The sequence below is a fragment of the Lipophrys pholis genome (assembly GCF_963383615.2).
Source record: "Lipophrys pholis genome assembly, chromosome: 14".
NCBI classification, from domain to species: domain Eukaryota; kingdom Metazoa; phylum Chordata; class Actinopteri; order Blenniiformes; family Blenniidae; genus Lipophrys; species Lipophrys pholis.
This window is the reverse complement of record NC_137633.1, coordinates 10460203-10487843: the sequence shown is the minus strand read 5'-3', so window position 1 is coordinate 10487843 and position 27641 is coordinate 10460203. Positions and strand designations below refer to the sequence as shown.

The following is a 27641-nucleotide window of genomic DNA, read 5'->3' as shown; positions in this document are numbered from 1 at the left end:
TCACCAACTCGCCTCCTTTTTAGACATTTCTCTTCCAGCCTTTGAGCAGAACCCCTGACATTTTAGTTTAGTGATGATTTAGGATGTGTTATTGTCGTTCTGGATGAGATTACATCTGCCCCTGTCTGTCTGGTGCAAATAATATCTTCCAGGACGTGTCGGGACAAGCTCACTGACGCAGAGACCTGACTTTGTTATAATCCTTTAACTTTTGGATTAGTTATGTGTTTGGGATAGGGATGTTCCCTGCGAATAATTTCTATGTTGATGAAACAAACATTTTAATTGAAATTTGTTGGAACAGTCACAAAAAATGTGAGGTATTCTGAACATTTTCCTCTAGTATTGTGTGTATTTAAAAGCCCTTTGAAGCCGTAACCATGCACTTTGACAGCAATGTGTGGTTTTAAATTCTGCTGAAATACAAGAATTTCTTCAAGCTGGAAGCAAATCTTGAGCCGCATTATCATCTCGGACCACACGGGATCACAGTGTCTCTGGGTAAATGACAGCAGCAAGAGAAGCTACTGTCCCACCCAGTTAACATTGTAATGTCTCAGTTGAATGTGGTTCCATAATGCTTTTGTAAAGTAATTGTATGCCATTCATATTTACCCGACTCAGCCAAATTGTGAGAGGAGGTTTTAAAAACCCCGCCTGAGAGCACTCTAGCGCTGACTAGTGACAGAAGATTGCATTCTTTTCTTAACATAAGTGATGTTTAGGGTAAAGTCAGACGAATTGCTGCTGGGGATGGAGGGTGTGCGGCCACAGCATGGGAGACAGGTGTGGGCATGAGCGAGGTGCCAAGGTGCCAGCTGCTGTTGACACCTTAAGGTGAAGAATAGCCAGCCAGGAGATGGACTTGCTTCTGTCTGTCCCCTCTAATCCTTGTCTCGAGCCCACTGCTCTACCTTGGCTTCCCCCCTCCTCGGCTCTGCTTTCCAGGAGTGTTTGTCTGACGTGAGTTTAGGCTGTTTGTGATGGGAGTTCTCCCTGCAACCTTATTTTTATTGAGTGTCTGACACTTTGGATGAACCAGACCTTGGTACTATCTCTGCTCTCCTCCTCCCTCATCACGATGTGAAAGCCTGCTTGGTCTGCGCCTCATATGCTCTCATAGCCGCGCAGTTTTCTCTGATCTCCTCCTTTCTGTTTTTAACACGTACGTGCATCCCACTCATCTGTTTATTTTATATTTTGATAATGTAGTGCACACTGGATGAGGCAGGGTGTCGTAGTGTTTTCCAGTGGAGAAGAATCGGTGCCTGTTCTCCCGAGGGAATGACTCATTTTTCCTGGCTTTGTCTTTATACCTATTTATTTTAGCAGAATGACTCTGTAGCTCCCATCACACTCTTTTCCCTCTGCCTCTCTGTTCCCCCGTCTCATCTCCTGTTTCTTCAGATTTATGTCTCCGTCCACTCTCCGCTTCCATTTGTTTTTCTCTCTCGTAGCCTCCCTCGCTAGTCGTGTGCGACTATGTGTGGCGAAAATCCAGCCTTGGGGCTACATCGCCTCTTTCATGTGAGGACCAGTGGTGACATTAAAGGCCTGCAACGTGGTCTGTCGGTTTGCATCAGCCCAGCTCTGACTGTCTGCACTCGGCAACCCAGTACGCTCTCAGCTCTGCGTTCACTCACTGCCAGGCTGGCGCGTCAGTCGGCGGAGAACAACATGACTGCACCCGCCGGCTGTAATTGTTCGCATGTATATGAGCTTGCAGATTTGTTAAGCCCTCACACCCGGACGCTTTGAGGGAGATCGATGTTTAAAGGCTTAAGCATAGTGGAAGCTTTGTTAATGACAGTTGAGTCAGCTTCTTTTTTCCCCTCATCTCTCTCCATTTCCTCCCATTATGACACTGACCTAGTTGTTATGGCACCTTCAACGTGTTTGTTTTTGAAATGCTCGTGGAGCTACGTTCAGTATGGGCTGGCAGACAAAGCAGATCAAACCAATGATCTCCAGCACCAGACAAGCAGACCAAACAGAGACGCGTCGTCTTATGATCTTCAGATAAAGGAGGTCAAGACGTCATTTCCTTTGTATATGTCCTTCCAAGATTAACCATCTTATTATGTGGAAGTGCAACCAGGAGGATTTTTCTGTCATTAAATGACTGAATGTTCTTCATCCAGTTTGACTTTTGACTACATAACACTTGTGCAGTTCATCCCCGAATATTTGGCACAGAAGAATCAAAGTTCTGGCAGAGGACCATGCATATCTACCCAGATATTTAACACATTTTTTTTTTTCACTTGTCTAATTTGTATTGTACACGAGTAGGCGTTTGAAATGGTAAGATTCAGATCCTGGAGGAAAAAAAAAAAGGCCCGTCAGGCTGTGCAGACAATGAAGAGTCTGCACTAAGACACAACAGCAGCTGTGATGTGAGTCTGTGTGTTGTCACACCCGGGGACAGCGACTGAGTGGCTGTTGGACTGGAACTTAAGATGGTCGCTACAAGTCCCAGCAGGCCCTGCGCCTGGGGAAGAAACAAGCTGACACGGGCGGACTAATACGCGCACTTTGTGATGAAACCTGTCTGTTTTCCTGTGTTCAGAGCACCACGTCAGTAGACGGTGTGTTCGGATTCAGCGTCGCAACAGCAAAGTTACTTCAATGTAATGACTGCTGAACACAGGTAAAAACAACAGAAGGTTTTCCTTGAAAAAAATTAAAATAAAACATCTGATCAAAACACCACCTGGAGAGTTTCGGAGCATCGGTGTTACAGATCACGTATCAACTGGTGACTTGCACGCGGGTGTGTTAGCGGTTTTTGGTTCACTCCTCAGTCTCGTGATTTGACTGAATCGCTGGATCAACTTACCTGACTCAAGTTTAGTTTTGACATCCTGTTGAATTTTTACATTTTCTCAAAAGGTGTTTCAGTTTAAAATCATTGAACACTAGCTTTATTTCCAGCAGTGTGATTCAGACTGACAACATAACATTCCTAACGGTAGGAGTTAATGCAGACTGTCTAATTGGATTGTATCCGGAGCTGCAATGATAAGTTAATTAATTGCACTTTTAATTGAATAGTTTTGAGACTGTTTTCCCTATTTTCAAGCTAATATTATCTCCTGCTTAATAAGGGTGAATATGTTCTTCTTCTGTTTGGTCCTATGTGATCATAAACCAAATATCATTAGGTGTGAGCTGCTTGTTGGAACAAGACACAACATTTTAAAATCCGTCTTTTAGGAAAGGCAAACATTTAAACACTTGGTTAATCAACCATTTGAGAAAATAGTCTTATCTGCATGGCTTTCAGTTTTAATTTTCAACATGAAAGTGCTATTCTGGGTAACAGTATTTAAGATTTTTGAATAGTGGTCGTGTTACCCCTGCTGGGCAGACAGATGGTACCCTGCATACCTTCTCAGATGTGTTTCCGTTTATTGCCTCTTTGTATTAACCAGTTTTCTTTTAAGTAACAAAACTCTCTCATGCTTCTCTTGCTACAGGTCATTGTTGCGCTTCAATATTTCTCCGCAGACGGATAAAGAAACCAAAATATTGCAGAAAGTGGTGCTATTTCATAGACCGTAAAATAAACTTTAAGAGGCAGTCAACCCGTACTTTCTTCTGTCACTGTTGTGTGGCATCAGTATCTATCATAGAGAGACCTTGTCACTCTTCCATCTACCAAACGTAGAATAAATTAGACTTTTATTTTGTTGGCATTTTCTATTATGCACTTGTGGCAGGCTTCTGCTGCTCCCATCTGTTCTTTGCCAAAAATCAGTGTTCATGGTTGATGTAAGGATTTAGCCAAGATGTTGCAGTTAAAAGGGAGCCCTTGTCTTATCCGTTCTCTCTAGCTTTTTGTTTGTGCTTGTAAATGATCCTCTAAATGTAGCACACCCTCCTCCTTAACCATTTAATGTATGAATGCTGTATCCCTTTAGGAAGTGAATATAACGATTGGATCACATAGTCGCGTAGCCGTACCTTTTTTTAAAACTAGTGTAAGGAGTGTGACAAATTATCCTCCCTCTTTCCCACCATCCTTTACTGTTGGTCGTGTGCACTGTGGTCTCCTTAGTTACAGGGGTGGGAACAGGAAGCACATTGCATGTTATCTTCTCCAGTCACATTGACAGTCGGAGCCTTTCCTTCCAGCCTCGTCCTCTCTCGTTTCCTCTTCTGACAGCTGGACCTTTCCTGCCATTGTTGCATGACAGAGGGGACAGCTGCGTGTACACACTGGAGAAATGTATTTAAGAACCGCAGAGTGCCTAGCGTTTGTAGATCCTCTGAGTGGTGAACTGGCATTTTAAGTTTTGTGGTTATTCTGCCTTGCTCTCTGCCGTACATCGGTGCCTCTGTTCAAGAGTCACTCCGGCCCCTGACAAGATATGTCACTTTTCTTAAGTCCTCGCAGGTAGTGGACAAAGGAAAAGGATACCCCTCAAGACAAAGGCCAGGCGATGTCGTTTCACTGCAAAAGTCTCCTTGAAATAGTGCCAAGGACTGAGACAGACACACACACATCCTATAAGCGCGCTTCCTGACTCTTCATCCTGCTATTCTTCCCTCCTCTTATCTCATTTTCTCACATCAAGTTGACCTCAAAGCTTGCATCCTGTGCTTCATTTGGCATGGCATGCTTTGCATTGTTGTAGGATGTTTGTGTCTGCAAGAGTAAAGGCTTGTTTTTAAGGTATGTCTGGGGCCTGAGGGAAAAACATGACTGTTTCCTGCTGCCTCTGTAGCCGGTGTATATAAAGGTGTTATGACAAAAATCACAGTTCATATTTTGCTGATTGAGAAATTAGTTTTTCTGATAAACGCACAGAAAAACTCACTTTGATCGTATTTGATATAGTTGATCTGATTAATTGTATGTAGTTTAGATGTGTGTGGGTGTGTATTACTGTAATCAGTTATTAGAACCTTAACATCCATAGATCTACTGCGATCCATTAATGTTTGTTAACTAACACTCATTTGTAGAGTTAAATGGGCTGAAGCAGAGTACAACAGGGATTGTTGAGTGCTCACGTTGGTCTCATTTCACCAGAATGTGAAAGCAGTTACCTTGAGGAGAAATCAACAATATTTTCTGTTTTGCACTTTGTCATGCTAATAAACACGCCGGTTTTGACCATCGCCATCATCATTAAGTTTCGTTATTGACACCTGTTGTAGTCACTTTGGTGGATGCAGGAGGCCACACATGGAGTATATACTGGTACTGTCCAACAGAAGCAAGTCGGATACGATCTCTACACGTATTGTTACTCAGTTTGAAGCCGTTTCTCTTTCTTTGACCAAGTATATCCTCTCAAATTTGTGAAACCATTTTCAGCTCACGAGGCTTCTCTTTGAAAGCCGGCCTGTTAAATGACTATTGCTGTGGCTTCCAATTTAACGCTACATATCGCAGCCCCGTTCAGATGGCAAAAGCAGCAGTAAAATCGCCTATCTTTGCTGCCGTTTTTTAGAGGGAGCCTGAGTCTGCATTTGTGTGCATTAGGTTGGCTTTTTCAGCTTAGCTGGCGCATTGGGCTACTTTTAAAAGGTGAAACGAGGAGAGAGGAAGTATTAGCAGAAAACTAATTTTTTCACAAGCATGGAATAATTAGGAATAATATGAGAAAGAGCTTTTAGCTTGCCGTTAACTACTACACTCGCAGTCCCTGGTGCTTCCTCTTGAGTGTGTGTGTGTGTGTGTGTGTGTGTGTGTGTGTGTGTGTGTGTGTGTGTGTGTGTGTGTGTGTGTGTGTGTGTGTGTGTGTGTGTGTGTGTGTGTGTGTGTGTGTGTGTGTGTGTGTGTGTGTGTGTGTGTGTGTGTGTGTGTGTGTGTGTGTGTGTGTGTGTGTGTGTGTGTGTGTGTGTGTGTGTGTGTGTGTGTGTGTGTGTGTGTGTGTGTGTGTGTTCTAAACTGTTTCTGAAGCTTCCCACCTTATTCATTCGCTTCAGGGTGCTTCCCTCATGTGTAAATCTGATATTGTGCATGCACGTACAAGTTTAAAAAAAACAAAACACCCCCCACGCAGTGAGTAATGAACTTTGGCCCCTCGCGGCAGCCATTAGGAATAAACCATTATGGTAGAGTATTGAGCTGGCCCTCCCTGTCAGCATCACCTCATTCCACAGCAGACCCCACCAAGTGCACAAAACTGGCACTCCTATGGCTCATTAAGCTACCAGCCCCCCCCCCCCCCCCCCCCCCCCCACACACACACACACACACACACACACACACCGACAGACAGCCCCATAAAGCAGTTCCACATCATCAAATGTGATGATCCCTTTTTCTAATTTTAGATGGAGGTCCTAATAGCTCTGCAGATACTGTCTGCAACACTCATTTCACTTTTAAGCTGGGGGTTGGGACAGTAAAATGGTGTATGTGGGGGAGCACAGATTAATGCTCCAGCTCTTTTTAAGAATCATGGAAATTTTGTTTTACCCAAATCTGAAAGAATACTATTGAAACATGTTTTTATAAAACAAGAAGACATGTTTGTTGTACTGTGTAGAGCTTGTTGATTAGTGTGATTTACAGACTGGGGGATATACCCCTCGCATTCTGATTAAAGTGTTCTCTCTTATGCTCAATGATCACAGGGAAGGAAGCAAATCACGAGCAGACCTAACTAAGAATTTATAAATTAGTATTGTTTTAAAGTCTTCAGTGGTTGTGGACTGCCAGCTCTCATGATCGATAGTGAACGGCTCAATGTTCAATCATCAGCTTTGACTCCATTTTTGTGTCCCCCGTATGTTCAAGTTAGGCTATTAAGTACTAGTGACTTTTTATGTGTAAAAAAATCTAATTCGATATGAACGCCCACAAGTGTTGTAGCTGATAAACCCCTGATTTAGTATCACAGGCTATTTTATTGTAACTTTTTATCACATTTACCTCACACTCCCTTTCAATTCCTCATATTCTCTTTTTGTTATGATTCCATCTGAGGAAATACAAAGATTAAGAAATAATAGCCTAATCCACCGTGTTCAGCATGGTTGTGTTTTTCGGTTCACAACGAGAACATCCATATTGACATGACTGACAGGTAAATTGTTGTATATTTAAAATTATGCATGACAGCATAGCAAAGTAATTCAAACAACGTGCTGGCGTTGGACACACTGCAGTCTCACAGATGTAAAGTAATCACTAGATGAAGGTAATCACCAGCTTCAGCAACATGAATGTTATCATTTGATTTTTCAGACTCTTGGACGCTGCTGGATTTGGCACAACATTAATGCTATTTTTCTGTTCGTGTCCCTTTTTTTTATTTTTTATTTTTTAAACACTTGGTTGAACTGCCATCACAGCCCATCGCATGACACTGTGTTTCTTGGACACATGACAGTTTTTTGATGACTCTGCCTCACTGATTATCGAACTCAACTGGTACTAGCTCTCCCTCGTCAGTCTCAGTTATTTCGACTTACTTTAGAGCCTTTTTTTTTCTTTTTTTTTTTTTGTGGGACAATCACTGCACCTGTTCATCTATCGCTGCTGGTGTAGGAGTTGTTAAGTGACAGTTTCAGCTTGAATAAACATGCAACTTTTGTGAACACATTTTTGGGTTTTGGTGGGGCTGAATCAGATGCAATCCAGCCTGTATTTACAGTACCCAAACTTAAGAATTATATTTAATCCTCTTAAGTTCATTTAGTAGGCAGAAGGAAAATCTAATTCAATCCATAAGGTGTGAAATCAAGGGTTTTCAGCCCCCTGAGCACACTTGTTTTTCTGAGCATTTGGCAGGCCATGCCTCTTGGAGAGCAGCTCTTCCCTGACTTCAGGCGATCGCGGTTGTTTTCTCTTTGGGCAATACCATATGTTGCAGGGCTTTCTGTTCTTCCTCTTTGTGAAAACAGCCTCTTTTGACTCGGGATGATGCTGCATAAATTTTGGACCAATTATGGACCTACCTGGTGATGTTACATAATAGATAAGGATAATGAACATCCAAACGTGTGCTCCGCACTATATTTCACTTCTCAATCCCTGTTTGTTCTCTTCAGTCTGTTTCCGCTTCTTTTCCACCCCCCTCAGCTCCTCCTAGCTCCTTCCCTCGTTTGTCTGCGCTGTCTGTTTGCTTTGTTTAATCACCAAACTAACGTGCTATGACACATTTTTATAGCGCACCGTCATCATTGCTGCCAGCAGCCACCGAAAGCCACATTCAGCCTGGCACTTCTTCCCCTTCCCGCATGCAGTCACGCTGACAGCCCCAGAAAACATTGCATTTACCATTGGTCATGATTAATGGCTTTGCTGATTGTTGTTCTTGGCCATCACCACACCTACACACTCTGACTTTAGCATACATATTTACAGGGGCTTCAGCCAGAATATGAGAGGTTAGTAAAAAGTGACGGCAGACTTGTCGATGTTTTGGACATAACCTGGAATCCAGAGATGTGTCTGATCCATGGTGAGATTCACTTCCTGCCTTTAGTTTGGCAATGATTTGAGCCCAGAAAGTTCTAACTTTTGCAAAGAAAAGAATCTGAAAACATTTTGTACATTCAAAATCAGATAAAGACTCAACCCTAACCCTTAATTTCACAATACATGTCATTTAGCTTTTCTTTTTTTTTTGTAGATGTTTTCCATGTATGCCCAAATCTTTGCCCCCCCTTATTTAAATATTTTTAAAGAAAGCCCTTTTAACTTCAGTATAATTTAACTAAGTTAAACTACAAAAGTGTTTCACTGTTTCAGGGCTTTACATCAAGATTCTCACTATGAGTCGGCAGTGTTTTTCCTACATTTCTCTCTGACCATTGTGGTTACGGTCCATCTACTAGCGCGTGTGCAGAAGAACTACTTGCTATGGCTCTGGTGCTCATGCGCAGTAGCAGCATTCCAGAAAAGGTGCATTTTCCTTCATCTACACAGAGATGAAGTTGGAGCGTTTTTTGTCTGGTTTTCTCATGTAGCAATAATCAATATGCAGTGTAGGTAATTGTATCCCCCCCTGCTGTAAAATTAATTCATCAGAGGGGGGGGGATACCCTCCCATCAACACTGCTGAGTGCACACTGTGTTTACTTCATGAGATGTGATGCCTAATGTCAGCTAATCCATCATTAAAGCCAAGAAAAGAGTATTTTAACACGTTCACCTTTTACAAGATGCACCTTTCCTTCTTCTCGGTCATCACCACCAAACAATTGAAGCAGTAATGAAGGCAGAAGTGTAGTGTAATGCAGAGCAGCTGTGTGTTTCAGTAATTTGGGTTTTTAAGATGTCTCTGTGCCACCAGATTGAATATGAAGCAGTGGCTCGCAAGGCAAGCTAGAGGAGAGATGCAGCATGATTTCCTTCTTGTTTCCTGCTGTATTTGTTTAGCAGATTTTTCTCTGAGGCGGTTTCCCCTCCTCCTTCTGTGTGGAGTGTTATTTCTGTGGGTTCACTCTCTCAGGGGAGCCTTGCCTACAAACACACGGGCTCATTAGCGCATGTGTGTGTGGGTGTTCTTTTAACGTTTGGTTGGATGTTTGTTTTTGTGTATGTTGTATGTACTTGAAATTTGCTCCGGAGCATCGGCTGTTCTATAGCTCAAAAAGTGTGAATGTGGACTCACCAGTTTGTTATTGATGATCACAGTGGAACATGCTCGTTTTCCATTAGGTAGTCTGCTTGGAACTTGGATTTTTGCACTCGCGCCAAAGATTTATACACTTTCTGCTGTTTCTGAGCTATAGTGTACACCTCAGACAGAGATTGTGCTGCTCCAGCACTCGTAAGCATATTTCGGAGACGTGTGTGTCGCCCATTCATCCCCAGTTTGGGTGAAAGAGTAGCTCCTATGTGTCTTGATTTGCTGCTTACCTGTGTGACGGGTAGCCCTGTGTGTTTGTGAATGTTTTCTGTATTTCATTGCTTCATCTCTCTTTTTATTTTATTTTTTTCCCCCACCTGGCTCCAGGAGGACACAATACAAAAACCTTGTTATGCTCGTCGTTTATTTAGTGGCCTATCTACTTAAAGACCTGACGCTGGAGCTTTTTTACCCAGCCTGCCTCAGGAAAATCCCTGACACACAATATAAATCTCTCCCTCTGGCTGCAAACCGCACCGTCATTTCTTGTCTAGAGCCATTTAGACCCCTCAGCCTGTGGGGGTCGGTGCTGCTATCCACAACGTGTCAGGGTTAAGCAACTGTGAGGATCAGTCCCCACAAAATAAAACTGAGATATATTTTTTCGCTGGGACTATTTTGAATTTTACCACTGATGTACAACGTGAGAAAGGTTGCCAGGTTTCTTTCAAAATGATCACAAACCAGAGCCACTTTTAGGCAGCAGTGTAGTCCGTATAGTTAGCTACAAATTGAGCCCTAGCTCATACAGTTCTTTGACTATCTGGGTGTCTCACATTTTCCAGATTCACAGTTGTTTTGGTATTAAATCACCCATTTATGTGGTTGCTGTTGCCGGTCAGCAGGGAAATCTCCCCACCAAAATCTATAGATTTACATGAATATCCTAGAAAGATTGAGCCTGAGCAGCCAGGGACTAAAATGCTCCTTTCTGCTTCAGCTTAATTACAAAACTATTTGAATGTGAATGAACATCGTCATGGGAGATTGCACTCAAGTGTTTTTTGGTACTGTGTACGGTGACACAATCTCATTCAGGAACCCTTGTGTGCGGTTGGTTATTACCTTCTCTTTATTAAAGGATAGCATTGGGGGAATGACTTGCACCCCCGGTGTGTTTTAGGCTCCTGCGTGATACACACTTGCTTTTGTAAAACTAGTTATTGTGTTTGATGTGGCCGTATGCGCTGACACAGTGTTGCTTTATTGAATTAAAGTGTTAACCTCCAGCTGTCGACTATTTCGGTGTTGGTGTTATTTGCTCAGAAACTACTGTCTTGCATGAGACAGGATTTCTTTGGTACAGTATGTTCTGTCTGCTTTGCATCTTGTTTCGGTTAAGTACTACATGTGCACATACAGTTTGTGATTAACACATGATATGCAGGAAGCCTCCTCTGTTTGCCATCTGGAATCTGGTGATTTCAAACTAAAGTCAAATACTGAACACAGAGCAACATTATGTTGGTGTTTAAGCCTATTGATGTATTCTCCAATGCAAGCTTTTAGACAAGGCTATATCGATACTGAAGCTGATTTTTTTATATATTTTTTTCTGGCACAAATGAAGTACACAGTCCAATTTTAACTGGGCTGATGGTGTTGTGTGCAGCTTGGACTTAATGCATAAACATCAAAGGATTGTGTCCGTAAATCAACAATCGGGAAGTAAAAAATAAGACGGAAGCATAAGGAAAGTTTTTGCCCATCACAAAGAGGAAGCGGGTGAGAGACAGCTGTGAGTTGATGATAAGACCCAGAAATGCATACGTTTTCATGGCTCAGTCACCCCCACCGATGCTCGCTATACTTGTGCTCTCTGCTTTAAAAGAACCCGCCCGTCTTTCATATGCTTGGCCTGCCAAACCCCTAAACTGTTGAAGTGGAGTGTCGTCTTGGATAAAGTCGTCTGTGCTGTGAATAAAGGGCAGGAATGCATTAAACGCCCAAATCCTTCCGCCTGCAACGGGTACCCAGGCTTTGTGATTGCTAAAGTGCAGAGCTTTAAAGTGAAAAGGCTTGTTTGTCGCCTGAGCCTTGTTTCACTCAGCACTGGCACATTTAGGTCCATCCGTGATTGCTGTAGTTTTTTTGTGGCGCACCACATTTTTATGGCTATATTTATCTCATCTCCTTGGCCGTCTGCTCTTTGCCTTTTTAAATCATGAATAGAGCATACGTGCACATGAAAAGCAGGTATAGATGAAAGGATTTTGCACATTTCTTCTTTTTATCTAGAATCACTGTAAACTGGAAGCACTTGTTCAGTTTCTGCAGCACCCAACATTTGATCACTTTGGCTTGAAGATTAATTGGTGTTAGGTTCAATCTGTTTCAGGTGCCAGATATTATCAGCTTAATACCGGGCATCACACGGCATCTAAAGCAGCTTTACTCTGGCAAAGCTGATCACACTGATTACTCGTCCATTATATTTCTTTTGCTTGCCCTTTCTCCCCCTCTCTTCGTCTCCTCCGTTCTCTATGGCTGACACTCACACACATATTACTTGTATGGACAGATGTGCCTTGCATGGTCCGGGGACGTTTTGCTGTGAGCTACAGAGTGAGGACAAAGCAGTTATGGAGCATATCTATTTTTGGGCTCATAATGGACTTGCTCCCATTCTCTTATGGAGCAGATCTAGCTGAAAGATGTTCACCTGTCTTAAATCTGATTATAGCGCCTCCTTCTGGACCTCTCCTCTGCTTTAAGTTCTACAATGCCTCGGACCCAGTCTTTTCATTTTTCCCTCGTTCTTTTACCTTGACTGTGATCTCCTCTGCCCAAGTTTCTCCTTATGTTGTTTAAATTCAGATCAGATGAAGCAAAACCATTTATTCTTTTGTCCTGCGCTTTTCCTCCCTCCATCTCAAGCTCCCCTGAACTGTTTGCCTCGTTTTCTTTTTGCTGCTTCTAAGTGTATTTGGCGTCAGACTGAGTAAATGCATGAAAGGCTTCCCAACCCCATGTTGGTGTGTTCACAGTGGCCTGCTGTGATTGGCCGACAATATTGCACACTCAAATGAATTGACACGCTTACCGGATTTGTGTTTTTCTCCACTATGCACATGATTCTCAAGCTTAGGCCTTGTGCTGTGAAGGGGTAATGCTTTTTGTACAGTCGGAAAACTGACCTCTTGCCCCACACCGTGCTTTTTGGATGCCACTTTCCTAAGGGGCATACTCTAAAGCCACCACAGAGCCATGTGGGTGATGGGCTTGTGCAGATTCTTTGTCAATCGTACTGTTTTCAGGCTTTATTACACAATATCTGCACATTTCATATTGGTTATTTGTAAATTGGTAATTGCAATGTGAAGGATTTAGCCATGCTCAATTTGTTGGCATTTAGATTACACCAAATTATTCTTGAGGATTTTAATTGCTTAAAATCTTGTTCATTGGTGTGTTTTGAGAGATTTGTTTTCCTTGAAATGCCTTCTTTCGCATCATCGTGGCGCCAATGTTGAGGCACCCTTGTAAATTAACTTCTGGTTAACCTACCACTTTTTTGAGAGCTTCTGGCAGGATCTAGCAGTCCTGCTCAACAGTCGGAGTTTGACAATCTGTCTTGCCGAAGGCTGACTTATCATGGCAGAGACCTAAAAGATATTATTACAGTATCTTTGCAGAATACTTTAGCCACCTGACAAATGACCCGGCAGCGGTCTACTGTGGGCAGATTGTGAGAAGTGATAGAAAACTCCAACCCCCCAAAAAAGGTCTTCCTGTTTGCTTTTTTTTTTTTTTCCCCCCTCCTTCCCAAGGTCAAAGCTAAACTTTTCCACTTATTATCCACCCACCAGACTTCACTTTGATTTCTGGCTCTCATCTTGCAGACACTTCCTCTCCCATATTCCTCAGTCCACTGCCTCTCTAACCCCTCTACCTGCCATTCCCCTTTCCCACATCATCCCCTCTGCGTGCTCGCCTCGCTGCCAACCGCCAGGATAACAGACAAGACGAGAAGTCGTCTCCTCTGTGACAAAAGGCAGATGGATGTGCAGCCGCAGCCTGTTTTTATGCAGATTTGAGAATGAAGGGCACAAATGGAGAAAAAGGATGGAATGAAATATGTTTTAGCTGACATCAAGGCAGAAGAGAGCAGCACGAGTCAAGAGGAACACAGTTACACTCTTGCTTGCTCAGCACTGTGGTTATAAATCTCTCTTTTTTTTATGTCTTTGTCTCATCTGTGCCCTCCAACTACTCTCAAGGTCGATTTCTGCTTCTTCCTAACATATGTCTGCTTTAAAAATTTATCCGAAGATTTGAATATTTCTGCTAGGTGTGTATGTGTGTTCACGACAGTCCATCGCAGGTGTGTGTACCCTGACAGAAAGCATGGTGGTGTGGCTGGCTGAGTCGTGTTGCAGCTGACACTCTTGACGCACTGAGCTGAGAGATGGCTGAACAGGGTGACAGGGATTAGGCTGTTGTAAGTGTGGCATTAAATCGTTTTTACAGTCTAATGCCACAGTTCAAGAAAAGTTCTCTTTTGATTATGGATCTCTTTTAATGGCTCTTCATTGTCTTTTTGGACGTTTTGATACTGTTCCTTTTTTAAGGTGGTGACACTCTCCCGCCTCCTCCTAAGATAGTAATTCACAGAAGTAGGCACGCGCGTACATGTGCACACACTCACAAAATCAGCCTTTTTCTGCCGGGGTGGACAGCTAGACAAATGATTTTGTCGTCGGTGCAAAGCAGGGGGTAATTTTTAGGTGAGCGCAACGTTTCAGAAAAGAGTTGCCGCACTGAAATTAGAGGTTGTCAAATGCCGCACGTCTCCATTGATGGCCCAGCGCGGCCCCCTTATGTTAATGTGGCATTTCAGCAAGAGGAAATAGAATTAGAAGCGGGGGGGGTGCTAGGCGCTTGCTGCTGCAGCTGGTTGTTGTGTTGCAATGTCACAAGTGAATATCTCACTTTTTGTGCTTTCTCATGTGAAGAACAGATAGTCCTGAATCTAAAGGGCCTACGATGCAGTGTATGTTTATTTTTCCTTCTGTTAACTTTTAGCAGGTATTTTAAACTAGAGAGTATTATATCTTTGTTACATGTCACTTATGGGTTGGCCACACAGTTTACGCAGCGCAGCGTGCTAAAGTTGCATGGTGTTTATCAAAATGCAAGGCTGAATCCTTGGCTGGTAGACCTTCTCTGGTTATTTACTAAAAAGATTAGGGTTTTTTTAAACATGCAGACAACACACAAAACACCAGAGAGATATTTTTTCTTGCTTTCATTGTCAAATGTTGTTCGATCTCAGAATATAAAATAACACGCATATACAGATAAAATGAGAAAATTCATGTAAACCAGCTTTTCTGTTTCCCTATAGGAATTCAACACAAATAATGTAAACTGGCTGCATCATTGTGCTGCCCTTGGTTCAGACACATTGCTTCTACAATTTACATTTTGACCTTCCCATGTGTTAAATAGTCTTTTTGTTTTTATTCATGTTGGCTTGAAGTGACCGATAAAACAACTAACTTACTATGTTTGCGAGAGATTACTTTATGGCAACACATTCATTATGATGTCAATAGTTTTTTAAGAATGCTTACCCCACCACTGCATAAGTTAGCTTGACGCAGTCAGTTCTCTCTTTGGGCTGAATATCATGTAGATGACTTCATCTTTGAGGAGGACTGGGAGTATCCCGAAGAGCTCATTGTGCTGAGATCATGTGTTTTGGGATGAAGTTGCTCTGGGTCAAGTCCTCTAGCTTGTTTGCATTGTTCAGGGTGTTTCCACAGTCCAAACGTCAAGAGATTAACTCCAAGCAGCTGCAGCCCAGATGTTCAGCTGTCATTGACTGTTACCTTATTGGTGTTATAGGCTCAATCTGTCACTGATGAGATCCAGAAACTTCCCGTGATTCTGTGAAAACTCCCAGCGAGCTAATTCCACAGCTGCACCTTCTGGTCAACATGGTCTTGATTTGACTGTTTTGGCTGCTGGAAAGTTGCAACTTAAATCACAGAACTCACATGGACAACTATACTACAACTTTATTGTCTAAGTTAAATCCACTTTCCCTGTTTTGCAACACCATAAGAGTATGGTTTGGAGGTCGGGCATGCCTCACAAAGGACACCCATAGCTGAGTGTCAGGTTCCCCAGCTGGAGTTTAATTTAGAGCTCCCACATGAGAGATGGAAATAGTGTCAAACACCCGCCCCCTTGTAACACCCACTCACATCTTTCCTTAAAGCCTCACCAGCTCTGCTGTTTTGTTCCAGCTGATTAATATATTTTTTAAATGAAAGTTTTATTGTAGGTGCATAAACACAAATTCCCCCAATACTTTTTTTTTGGTAAATGTTGCTTTTGATGGTGCGAGTGATGGCGATGAGTGAAGCAAAAGTGTCATCCAACTAGTGTGTACTCTTATCAGCTGGTGTCACAACTGCAGCCGTCCATCTAACTGTGACAAGCTGACACGAATGGTCATACCGTTTGGTTTGCATGAATGAATGCTTTCTCATTCTTTCAAGCATTGCTGCGACATGGATTTCTGAGTTTCACATGATGTAACAATGGGGGTGGGTAAGGGGAATGCAGACAGGATGTTGGAATTTATACTTGACATCTTGACTTTGATGAGCCCCCCCCACCCCCCCCAAAAAAATAAAAAAAATAAAACCCAATCCCTAATCTAATGCACCAACATGTCTATATGAAAGGATTGGAGGTGAAGTCTCTGTAGTCATCGTGTGTGAGCAAAAGAGAGGTCCATTAGTTTCATTTGACGGAGGGATCAGATCTGAAGGCGGTATATACCCAAGCCTCAGCGATTCTCCGCGTCTGGTCTCATGCTCAGCCGCTCGCACAGGCTGCTCTGTCGGCGAGAACAGCCACAGGGGAGGGAGAGAGAAAAGACTGTGGCCTTAACCCGTTAATAATGCAGCGCTTAACTTTTGTCTCTGGCTTATGAAATAACCTGCTCACAAGCACTGATTCACTGTTTTATTCTGAGCTGTTTGGTCGAAATAAAGCTGCTTCTTGCAGGTATTGAGAGCCATCTGTCCTCATACAGTTTTCTGCTCATAGGCCATGATAATGAAGTGTGTTAGTCTTTTCCAAAGCAAAGTTACATTGTTGTTTTCCTGCAAAAAACCAACATTACTCAAGGCAATTAACAAATTCAAGTTTGAATCTTTGCTTTCCTCAAAGATTTCTATGCGACATTAGGCTTTTACCCACAAGTCAAAATCAATATGACAGTGATTTATTTCTACCGGGAGATTTCAGTCAAAGAATAATGTCAGTGGTTTAGTAAGTGAGTTGCTAATCACAATTTTCATGTTTTCCTTTGTTTCAGAGATCAACAGAGTGCGCAAAGACATGTACAGTGACACAGTGAATGGCCTTGTGGACAGACACCCGCTGGAGCTGCCTGAACCACTTGGACCCATCGTTCACCTGCAGGAAAAACTGTTTGTGCCTGTCAAAGAGTATCCAGATGTAAGTACAAACTGGAATCAAGAAGCAAATAAAGTGTCTTAGAACAGCCTGGGTACAATGACCCCCTTGGTGGAGATTCTCAGATGCCTCAAGCATTTGCTCGCTCTAAGGGTGTCAAAGTTAGACTTGTGAAGAAGACTATAATAAGATATTTAGAGTCTACAGCAGACCTGAGGGACATTTGTATGTTTTGTTAATTAGTGTTTGGCTTCACTGTAATGTTTTGGCTAATCAAGAGATAGAAACTGGTTCTTCATAGGGACAAAAAGGTGAGAATCATTGTCTAATAACAAATAGGGTATTAAATATAAAATGTTCCCATTAGTGCTTCTTATTCCAATCTATGTTGTAAGGCACGCACACACGCACACATACAGTCTCCTTAGCCTTAGGCCATGTGTGTCGTTATCCAAGCCATACTTTCTCTTGTACACACAGGAGCTGCTTTACTCGACCATTCCTCTTCAATTTGATTTATCTTCTTGTTAGCTCCTTTTTCATTTATGGTTGGCAAATTAGCAGCTCCTCACTTTGTTAAGCAGTAGCTGTTAGAGTCTTAACATGTGTCCCCAGTTAATAATGAACTATTACTTAAGATACTCTGAATTTTACCTTGTTAAAAGGCGAGCATGCAGTGGTGTTTTTGAACGATCTTAGCGGTAGATTAATGCTGCAAGAATATGATGGAAGGAACTGAAAGTAGAAGCATCATGAACAGTAGGCTGTGATTTCATAAATATTAATTTGCCAGAGATGGAAATCTTCTGACTTACTGCTCACTCTGGATGGAGCAGTGGGGAGGACCAGATGGAAAAACATCCACATGTAAATGCATGCACACAGCTGGAAGAAGAAGAGCGCATGGTCCGTGTACCGTGATGGAAACAGTCTTCTCTTGTCTGCAGAGTGGACTTGCATTTGTGTGCATGTGTCTGCTTTGTATAAGTCCTTGTAATGTGTGTGTCAGTCCGTCACCTTCCCATCCTCATGTTAATCTTTGCTCACACACACATTGAATGACTGTGTCACGTCCTGAGGAGCAACGTTTCTCTTCATAATCCCAGCAGCTCGGAGTGAGGAAATGAATAGAGGGAGGTGACAAAGGATAAGACAGACTGTAGAGCAGGGCAGGGCCCAGCCATCCATGGATTGCATTTTCCCCCTGACAGAATTGATAAAGCACACCGGGGGCTGGCTGGGATCAGCTTAGCTCCGACTGACCCTCCCAGACCAGACCCAGCATCAGGGCTTGGCGCTAACGCAACCAACCACATCTGCTCTTTCACTCCAGTCTGTGGAGACTGCCCCACAATTGGCTACGTCATAATCACATGTCTGCACTAAGTGCTGCTATATTTTTTACCCTAGTTAGTGTCTGTCTAATTGAATTTATGTGGTGCCTCAGCAAAATTCAGCTCAACTTTTCCAGCTTTGCCGTTGTGACGTTAAAAATAGCTCCTTAACGTTTAATGAGATTGCTCAGTATTAAAGTAACGTATTGGCTTTATGGCTGAACCAACCAATCAATTAATTGATTAATTAATCGCTGGAAAGTTGTTTAACCGATTTGAGTATTATCCATTTTTCTTTGTCCTTCTCTGGCATTAAATTAAACACATTTTAGTTTTAGCGAACAAGGTATTTCAGGCTGCATCACAAGTTTGGGACAGGCCAGCATTTTTAGAACAATTTTCTGGCTTTTAATGTTGAAAGTTGCAATAATAAAGCTGGGCAGAGTCCGCAGCTGAAATAAACTAATCATTCAACAACGATATTGCATGTTTAAATTGGTTCATGGGCCAATCAGAGTCTAGGACTATTCGAGGAGGCAATACCTTTTATTCATATGTGGAAATGCATGACATTCTTGAGTTGCAGCGCTTATAGTGAACCACTTAATTCAGTTAAGTGCTTTATTATGTGTGTTTGCTAACATTTTAATGACCTTTGTTGAAAGCCCCTTATGAATCTAAAAGTGAAATACTGGCCATTAACTGTAAGAAGGCATCAAAAAGTTATTTGTTGTGCGTTACGTACTGTGTGTTAGGGCTGCCCACTTCTGGTTGTCCTTATAGGCTTTTCTCTGACTCAATTCATCATGTGTGCAGAAGCTGCTATTTAAAGACATAAGGCATGCTTTTCATTGCTGCCGACGTCAGACTGTAGGTTCTGTGCCATCCCTACAAACGGCCTTATAAGATTTTTTTTTTTTTTTTAGCAGAGTGAGGAAGGTCTCTGTTAAAGGCTGGTCTGTGGAACAGTCTGTACCACCTGTGACTGTAGAGACTCTTACATGCACACACTATTAAAAGTGTGGCACATCTTCAGCTGACCCTTGTGTTCCCTTCGCTGGCTGTGTTACGCTGCTCTGTGCACAGCTCTGCTGTAAATCTGTATTGTGTTTACGAGCTGTCGGGAAGGCTACTAAATTAATTAGGCTTCCCCCTGGTGGCTGAGATGACTCAGTGATGACCTTAGGAAGCACAAATTAGAGCACACACACACGGACATGGAAATACAAGTGTAGAGGCACAGGCAAATGCGAAGGAATAAAAATAGAAGAGCTGTCATCAAGCGCACATTTTTTCACTCTTATTTTGGTCTGCACTTTTTCAATCTCTCCACCACAGTGTGGTCATTAAGTCAGCCGGGAAAGGCGAAATGCCAGATAGTGCTGATATATATAGATGTGATGATAGGAGCCGAGGGAAATCAGCAGCAAATCTAAATGAAATTAATTTTTCCTAGCCTTACCTCTCCTTTTCCTCAGAAAATGTACTCGTTTGAAACCGGGTTAGTGTGCAAAAACTCCAACAGGTGCACTCAAACATCAGCCTTTTTTCCAAGGTTAATAGTTTTTGAATGCTACCACAGCGACCTCTAATAAGTCATGCACCTAATCCTTTATCTTGCTCCCTTTTTTCTACTGCTGCTTTCACTGATATTTGTAATTTTAATCTTGTGGGATGGGGAGAGAGAGAATAAAATGTGGGGATTCATTATTCGAACAGCAGACAATGGCATAAAGTGCCTCCGCGTTCAGCTGATTTCCTCATGAAGCTCCTCGCACTCTGCGGTTTAGAATAATTTAAACACAGAGGGAGCCACAGTATCTTTAGATCCAGTTTGTGTTTCCAAGGAGGATAAAGAGGGGAGCATTCCGCCTCAGAGAAAGAAAGGGGATGATGCAGGATCAGTGAGGAAAGGGAAAGCAGAGAGAAATGAAGGGAGGAAGAAACATGTCACTTTCTATCCTCATCTGCCCACTGCAAAAGGAAAGTGTAATGAAGATTATTAGACTGGGGAGTCTTATCCCCACTCTCACATTTCTGTCTGATTTCCCAGATTCCCCTATTGAAAATGCATGTATAAGTCTGGCTTGCTGGCGCAATTTGAGGTTCTTCCGCGAAAGAATAGAATGATGGCCAATGTGTCTGTTTTGTTCTTTGCATTGACACACCTCCTGTGCAGCATTTGTCATTGTTGACAGTATGGCCCCATCTACTTTTTATTTTCCTGCTCAGTTTCGAACAAATTTTTGTAATCATTCTCAAAGGTTGAGGTCATGTTCGCCCTGTTGGGTTTTCTCCGTCACGTCACAGACGTGTCGCCTGCTTAGGCGTCACCAGTAGATAATTAGATTGTCCTGGTGCCTCGATACAGTGCAGCATGTCAGTTCTACCAAAATAACTTGCTTTGCCAGCATGCTTCTACTCTAATTCCCTTAAGTGTGTCCCTCTCCTGTGTATGTGTGTGTGTGTGTGTGTGTGTGCGCGTCCCACATCTGTCCGCAAATGTGTTTGTGTGTCTGCCTGCGTCGCCGGCGCTCTGTCTGCGTCGGTCCACCCACCCCCTCGTTCTTCAAAGTCAGCCATTTCCTGGTGTCGTCAGCGGTGCAGAACACTGTGAAGCGTCGCCGTGGCGACTGCATCTTGACTGACAGCGGAGTCGCAGGCTATCTGATAACTTCAACCTTCAATTAAATGCTATCTGCGGCTCCGCTTTGCTTCTGAGCAGTCACACACACACACACACACACACACACACACACACACACACACACACACACACACACACACACACACACACACACACACACACACACACACACACACACACACACACACACACACACTCTAGATACACAACTGATTGACGGCTCAGCATGTCATTTCCGTTGACCTTCAGGCATCAGATGGGATGGGATGTGTGACATGTCTTTTAAGTGTGTCTTCGCCTCTAATTTACCCTCCGTGTGTTTGTATTTGCCAACTGCTAAATGCCCAGGTGGGTTGTGGGCAGGTCGCTTTGTGGTAAGAAATGCTTAGGACTGAAAACATACACTGACGCCACCTCAGCTGTGCTGACTCGGTGAAACGGGACCCCCAGGACGTAGACTGTTGAGCAACTGGTAAACGGCTGTGAATTCCTCTCAGCAGATTGTATACACCCGGGATGAAGGAAACGTTGATTATATAGATGGGTCTGTAAAAAGTATGCAAGTAAAGCTGTGCTGTTGCTTAGTGTGGCATTAGCGGTTGTCTAGAGTTCAGGGGTTGTCATGTCTAAGTCATTTACCTCGGCAATACAGTCTTTTGAAACACGCCCATACTCTATTTCCCCCCTGAATGCTCCTCCCATCGTCTCCAAAGTGAAGAGCTTCAAAGGAACAGATGTTTGTTCCCCCTGCTGCAGGTTGAGATTTTTGGGTTATTAGACTGTGTCTTCAAAGTAAATTAGTCGAGTAGTACACTGCAAATGAATTGTCTGTTTGAATAAGAAATGAACAATATAAGCATATTTAAAAACTTGTTTTAGATGTATGCATCAGTCATGTTAATGTTTTAGTTAATACATGGGAAGATGTTACATTATACTACTGATAAATTGCATTTAGCTTTATGATAAGCACTCAAAGTAAAATGTATTATTAACAGACTGCATACATGCCATCTCGTATTACTTGAAAACAAATGGGATCACAATACTATAATTGTTGATGCTTTTTAACGACTTTTTGTGGGAATTCTGTTTTTTAATTGTCCTCCTGCCAAACCTTAAATTATAGCTCTATTTATTTTGAATTATAACCGTTCTAATTACTGTCAATTAAAATATGTGTCCAATCAATGAATCATCATATTTGTTGTTATGATTCTTTTAGGACGTGTATTTGCTGTGAAAGTAAACTCATGCTTATTTTCCAGGTTTTATTTTAGTGATGGTGTGCAATGTGTGTGCTTCACCTCAAGCCACAGAGACTCAGGAGGACTGATTTTAAAGCCGACAAAGTGTCGGCCCTCTCAGTTTCACTGCGGTAAAATTGCCCGGCCAAACCAGCTAGTTCCTCGCTCAGGGAAAGTCATTAAGCTCGTTCCCACGTGGGCGTCATCACTTATCATGCCGGCTCCTGATATCCTCCTGACCCCCTTAAGTCATTACTAGTTCTGGAATTGTTGCGCCCCAAACCTTGCTTCACCTCAATGATAGAACGGCAGAGTGGTGGATTTTGATAACTGCAGTTAACCATCCATGCATGCTGATAATAATTTAATGAATGGACGATTTTCTCGTTAGCCATTTGATAAGGATGCAATTACAGCAATAATTTAAACCGAGAAAACTCTTATTTGTTGTCGTCGGTTAGTATGACAAAAGCAAAACAGTGTAATCTGTTAAAAGCGTATTGATAACTGCGCTAATTCTGCCTGCATGACACCACTGGTGCTCGCACACAGCAGGTGGACGGTGCTGTGCGTTGTTTTGAGCCAGTCGGTTTGTACATCATTAACTGGTGAGTCACGGGTTTGAGCCTTGTGTGCTTCGCCTGCTTCATTCACCTGACACTATAGATGTCGTGTCGGCCTTTTTCTATTGCGCCTGCACGCACAAACTACATCCCACCGATGCTGGATTTTGGAGGCCTTAACCATGCTCAATGCCGTTGTTGTTAAAATAGCATCAATATCCTTTTCTTTGTGACCTGACAAGGTAAAACAGGGTTTCATACTGAAGTAGAATATCACATAGATTGATATTGGATGCAGTGTACTGGCTTGCCATTGCCGTGATTTCAATACTTTTTACAAATAAACACATTCCTCAAATTATCTGAGCTTATTTGAACATTTTTCATCAACGGCTCCCCTGCGGAGAGATCTCATATCTCCATGTGAACACGAGATCTCCCGCATGGTACCCAGACTAATGCAGGCTCTGTGCGTCGTCAAAACTACCAAAAGTTTTAGCTCTGCATGTGAAATGGGCAGCGGAGGAGAGCTGAATAACTGCCAAGTTGTAAAGCCTGTTCTGTGTACCGGCATGAATATGATTGGCTAGTTACCTGCTTGCCAGTTGAATGATGAATGAGTCAAACATTGATGAATCGTGGGCAAAGAAGCTGATTGCTAATCAGTTCATGAGAGTGTGGCTTCACTGCTTTGCTTGGTTTTACTTGATTTCCAATTACAAAAAACTAGATATCGGCGTGTTGGGACAAATCCGACTGTTCCCTTACTCCTCTCTGAATACAGGCTTGTGTAAAGTAGCGTGACTCTCATCATTCAACAACTTTTCCTGCTTTGTCAAGCTGCTGTGTTGACTTAACTAATATTTAAATGAACACCGAAAGAGAAACTGCGCCACATTTTGCATGTTCTGGCTCAGTTTTTCCACATTTTTTTCTGCTGCTTGTATTTCTAAGTTCACAAACTTTGCTTTGTGCTTCCTGCACTCGTGTCTCCCAAACTTGGAGCTGACATCAATCTTCACACTTTACATCTCGCCATCCTCACTCTTCTGGATTTCCAGCCTGCCTGCAACCCCGAAATAAACCCAAACAGAATTATCAAAGGAGCTATGGATTAGGCACTAAATGCTGGGTGTGCTGAATTGGGAGCTTTGAAGCCTATAGGGCTTTGAGGGGAAAATGTCACCACTGGAATTTAAGTGTAATTTTTCACTCCTTCATCACCCTTGCTTCATGTCCACTGTCCTTCCTATAGATAAAGTATGCACACTAGTGAAAATAATGTCTGGGTTTTCTCAATTATACGTATTCTTCAGATGCCGATCTTGTGGGGGGGTTTGTGCATGACTGTCCAGATCGTGCTGCAACACAAGGGAAATATAATGGAATATGAAGAATGAAGTGACTTTTCTGGTTGAACATTCACAAGCAGTTAAAGGCACACTGCTGGGAAATGTCTATGGAGGATGTGCATTGCCAAAAGTAACCATTGAGTATTTCTTCAAGAGACCCACATCCTACATGGTGATGACAGATGAGCAGAAGAGGAAAAGCAAGATCGTGTACACAACCAAGTTTGAGTGCTTGCTTTCCCTCTTTGAGTTCACAGGCCACATGCGGCTAACTTTGGTCTCAATTGGGCCAAACCATTAAAAGTTAGTGTATTACCCTATTAATACCTGCAAGCTTTCCCTTTTATTTTATCTCAAAGAATTACAAGTACAATCCTAAAAATCCCATTGTTTGTCTGTACACTATCACTGTCGCTTCTCAGACTGCGCATTTTATAATACACTCATTCATTATGATGTACGGTAGCTAGTATACTCTGGGACATTGTTCTGCGGTTCAGAATTAGGTTGGATTGTTGTGGTGTTGTCTCCTAATCGGACTAAAACTATGACCCTTGGTGGACAATTAAAAATAGCAATAACCTTTAGGGAAAAATTGCAGTTAATGCCTTCTTTTAAATTTCTACACTTTGAAATGTCATCACACCGGCTGATTGAACCTTTTGCTGGGCCTGTTTTAACTTGCAGGATGTATATATACCACGGACATCAAGGTAGAACCTGCTCGGTTTCTAGAAGATATTAATGGAGGAAGAAGGTAGAAGTTGCTAAAGGAAATGGGATTTTATAGTCCGAGACTGGCGTTAATCTTTTTGCTCCTGGTAAGGCCTTCAAAGACTGTAATTTTAGTGAAATGAGGTGGAATGTATGAGGGAAGTGGGCGTTTTGCTGTCATAAATGGTTAGTATTATTGTCTCACAATGATGCTTTCCAACATTATGAGAGGTTTATACTCCGGTGAGCGAAGCGATGGGGGGAGATTGAGAGTTGCAGCGATACGCAGTGGTGGAAAAACCACATTCCACCTTGCTTTGATACATTGCACTGAATGAACTATCCCTCATTTCCATAAGCCTAGCAAGGCTGACTAATAAGTGATTGGTATTCTCCCCCTGGCCTGGCCAGGCTCTTCGATAAGCCCTCCGTGCACATAGCCAGAGCCCTCAGCATGATCTCATTTCCTGTCTCTCCACCACCACAAACAAGCATCGTCAAAGGCACAATTGTTCTGCCTCTGTGAGCGTTGTTGGTGGAACTGCTGTTGTTTCTTAGTCGTTCACACACAAGAAGGAAAAAAAATCCAACAAACCAGGACACCCCGTCCACACAAATGCGTGTGATAATCAGCTCTGGGTGTTGAGAGTGTCTGCAAAAGTTCACTCGGTACGTCGCAGTGTAGATGCTCACAACATAACACGCCTGTGGAGTAGCGATAACTGAGGCTAAACAAAGGCCCTTTTAATGTCAGTGTAAGCCCTTGTCCTGAAGGGGGCTTTATGCTTATGTAAGAGTCTGTGTAGGTTTTTCATTGTTTTCTTTATTTTGTTTTTTTTGCACACTATCTTTACATATCTGTTATGCTAGTGTTAATGTAGAAACTTAAATATAGATGAGATAAGCTACTACCTGGAATGTTTTAGTGTAACTCGGGAGGAGTAATGGGAGCGGATTTTAACTGTTCATAATCATCATCATTTTACTTGATTGTTAAAAGCCTGTTAAATTTTAATGATTGGCCCCGTCACTAGTGGCTGCTTCAAGGGCTCCTAAAGGGTACAAAGCTCTGAAAATCAAGCCAGCAGCCACTGTACTTCCTTGACAGTACATTTTTAAAGACCTCAGTCTGGGGAGCCAGTGCAGTCGATTTAACGGCACCAATACAGACAATGAAACCTATTCTTTTTTTAGTTAGTGTGGAGGAGGGCAGGTAGTGGACCAAGGGAACAGCTAGTGTATTTGGCAGCTCCAGGGCAGAATCAAACCTGCTCCTTTGGCTGTACTAAGTGGAATTACTGGCAGACTCGGGTGGCCCTGTACCCTTGTGATCATTTGACTGCCGTCCATTGTTTCTACATTTCAGTAGCTTAAAACCGAAGTTGGCTCCCTCAGCATAATACCATGCACGAGGACAATGTCTAACCCCCACCAGGTGGAAGAGGAAGGCATGAACAGTCAATACAGCCCTATCCTAAGTATACATTATCAAACTAAGTGCAACTATACTGTAATAAATCCAGATTTCCGGAAACAAATAAACTTGAAAAGAAAAACAAGGCATCCTAATGAGCCCCCCGTCCCCCCAACTGTCAAAACAGCACATGCTATTTCTCACACCAAGCTGTTTTTCACATTAGTTTCAGACTCCCCAATGTTTTTCACATAAGTGATTATTGTTAACGGCTGTTTGAATCCACAGGCAATGAACACTACATCTCTGCTTATTCTCTGCTTCATTGGTCAATGTTCTTTTGAAGCAATTGTTTGGTGAAATTATTTTTCAAACTACAGCCGAACTCTTTCATACTCACCTGGACTGTTTGAACCAGACTCATGCTCCTTGACTCTTTAAAAATACTGACTCTCAAGTGATGTTCAAAGTTTGCTTTAGACGTTACCAGGTCTCTTCAAAGCAGACCTCTTAAGACTCAGATTCTTCAATCCAGGCTGGGACATTTGAAAGTAGATATCCTACAAATTAAACTATATATGAAGTCTAGCCACCACATCTGAATGTTTAAAGAAACTCATTTTGCTGGCCATGATGTAAACTAGCTGTTCACGTCTAACCAAAAATCCAGGTGTAGAGTTAATTTTAAATACTTGGTTATTTATCTGTGGCAACTGTTTCATTTATAGTTTTACTGTAAAGCGTATTTTATAATGCAAGTAAATTTACTTGTTTAATTTGGGAATTTCTTTGGGCACATTGAAAAAGGGAAGTGGCAACTCTTGACAGATTTGTTTCTGCTGTTGCAACCCTTGAAGCCTTCTAGCACTCTAAGGAGCAGCCCGCCCCACACTCTAAAAACCACTGAAGAAAATCTTTGATGTGGAGCATTTTCTTTAAGTGCTGTTTGTGCACATCTGTGTGTGTTTGTGTGCGAATCAGAAACAGACTTTTACTCTTGTGGCCTCTCTGAGGGAGCTGACTCGTTGGTTCGTCAGCAGGCGGAGTGGGAAAATGTACAAATACTTGGCCCCTTCGTGCCCATAATGGTCCTCCAAACAAAGTGCTGGGAAACACAAAATGACTGTCACTTTTCCCCCAGTCTTCTCTCCTTTTGTGTCATCTTCTCACTGATCCTTTCTCTCTTTATTTCTTTGGGCTGTGCTCCATCAGACCGCTGCTCTCTGTCAAGTGCAATTGCCATCAACATATTCACGTTCTCCGTGAACACCTTCCGCCGTCGGAGGGAGCGCAGTATTAGACAGTATAAAGGCCTAGAATCAGATATCAAATGC

The 27641-nt window shown here is 42.5% G+C and overlaps 1 protein-coding gene across 7 annotated transcripts in view; it reads left to right on the top strand.

Moving 5' to 3' along the window:
- qkia (QKI, KH domain containing, RNA binding a) overlaps positions 1-27641 on the top strand; it is a 75444-nt gene that overhangs the window by 11470 nt on the left and 36333 nt on the right. For all 7 annotated transcript variants that reach the window (XM_080480917.1, XM_080480913.1, XM_080480918.1 and 4 more), the window contains exon 2: positions 16936-17078. In XM_080480917.1, the coding sequence (XP_080337043.1) occupies positions 16936-17078 (143 nt within the window). The remainder of the gene's footprint in view (positions 1-16935; positions 17079-27641) is intronic.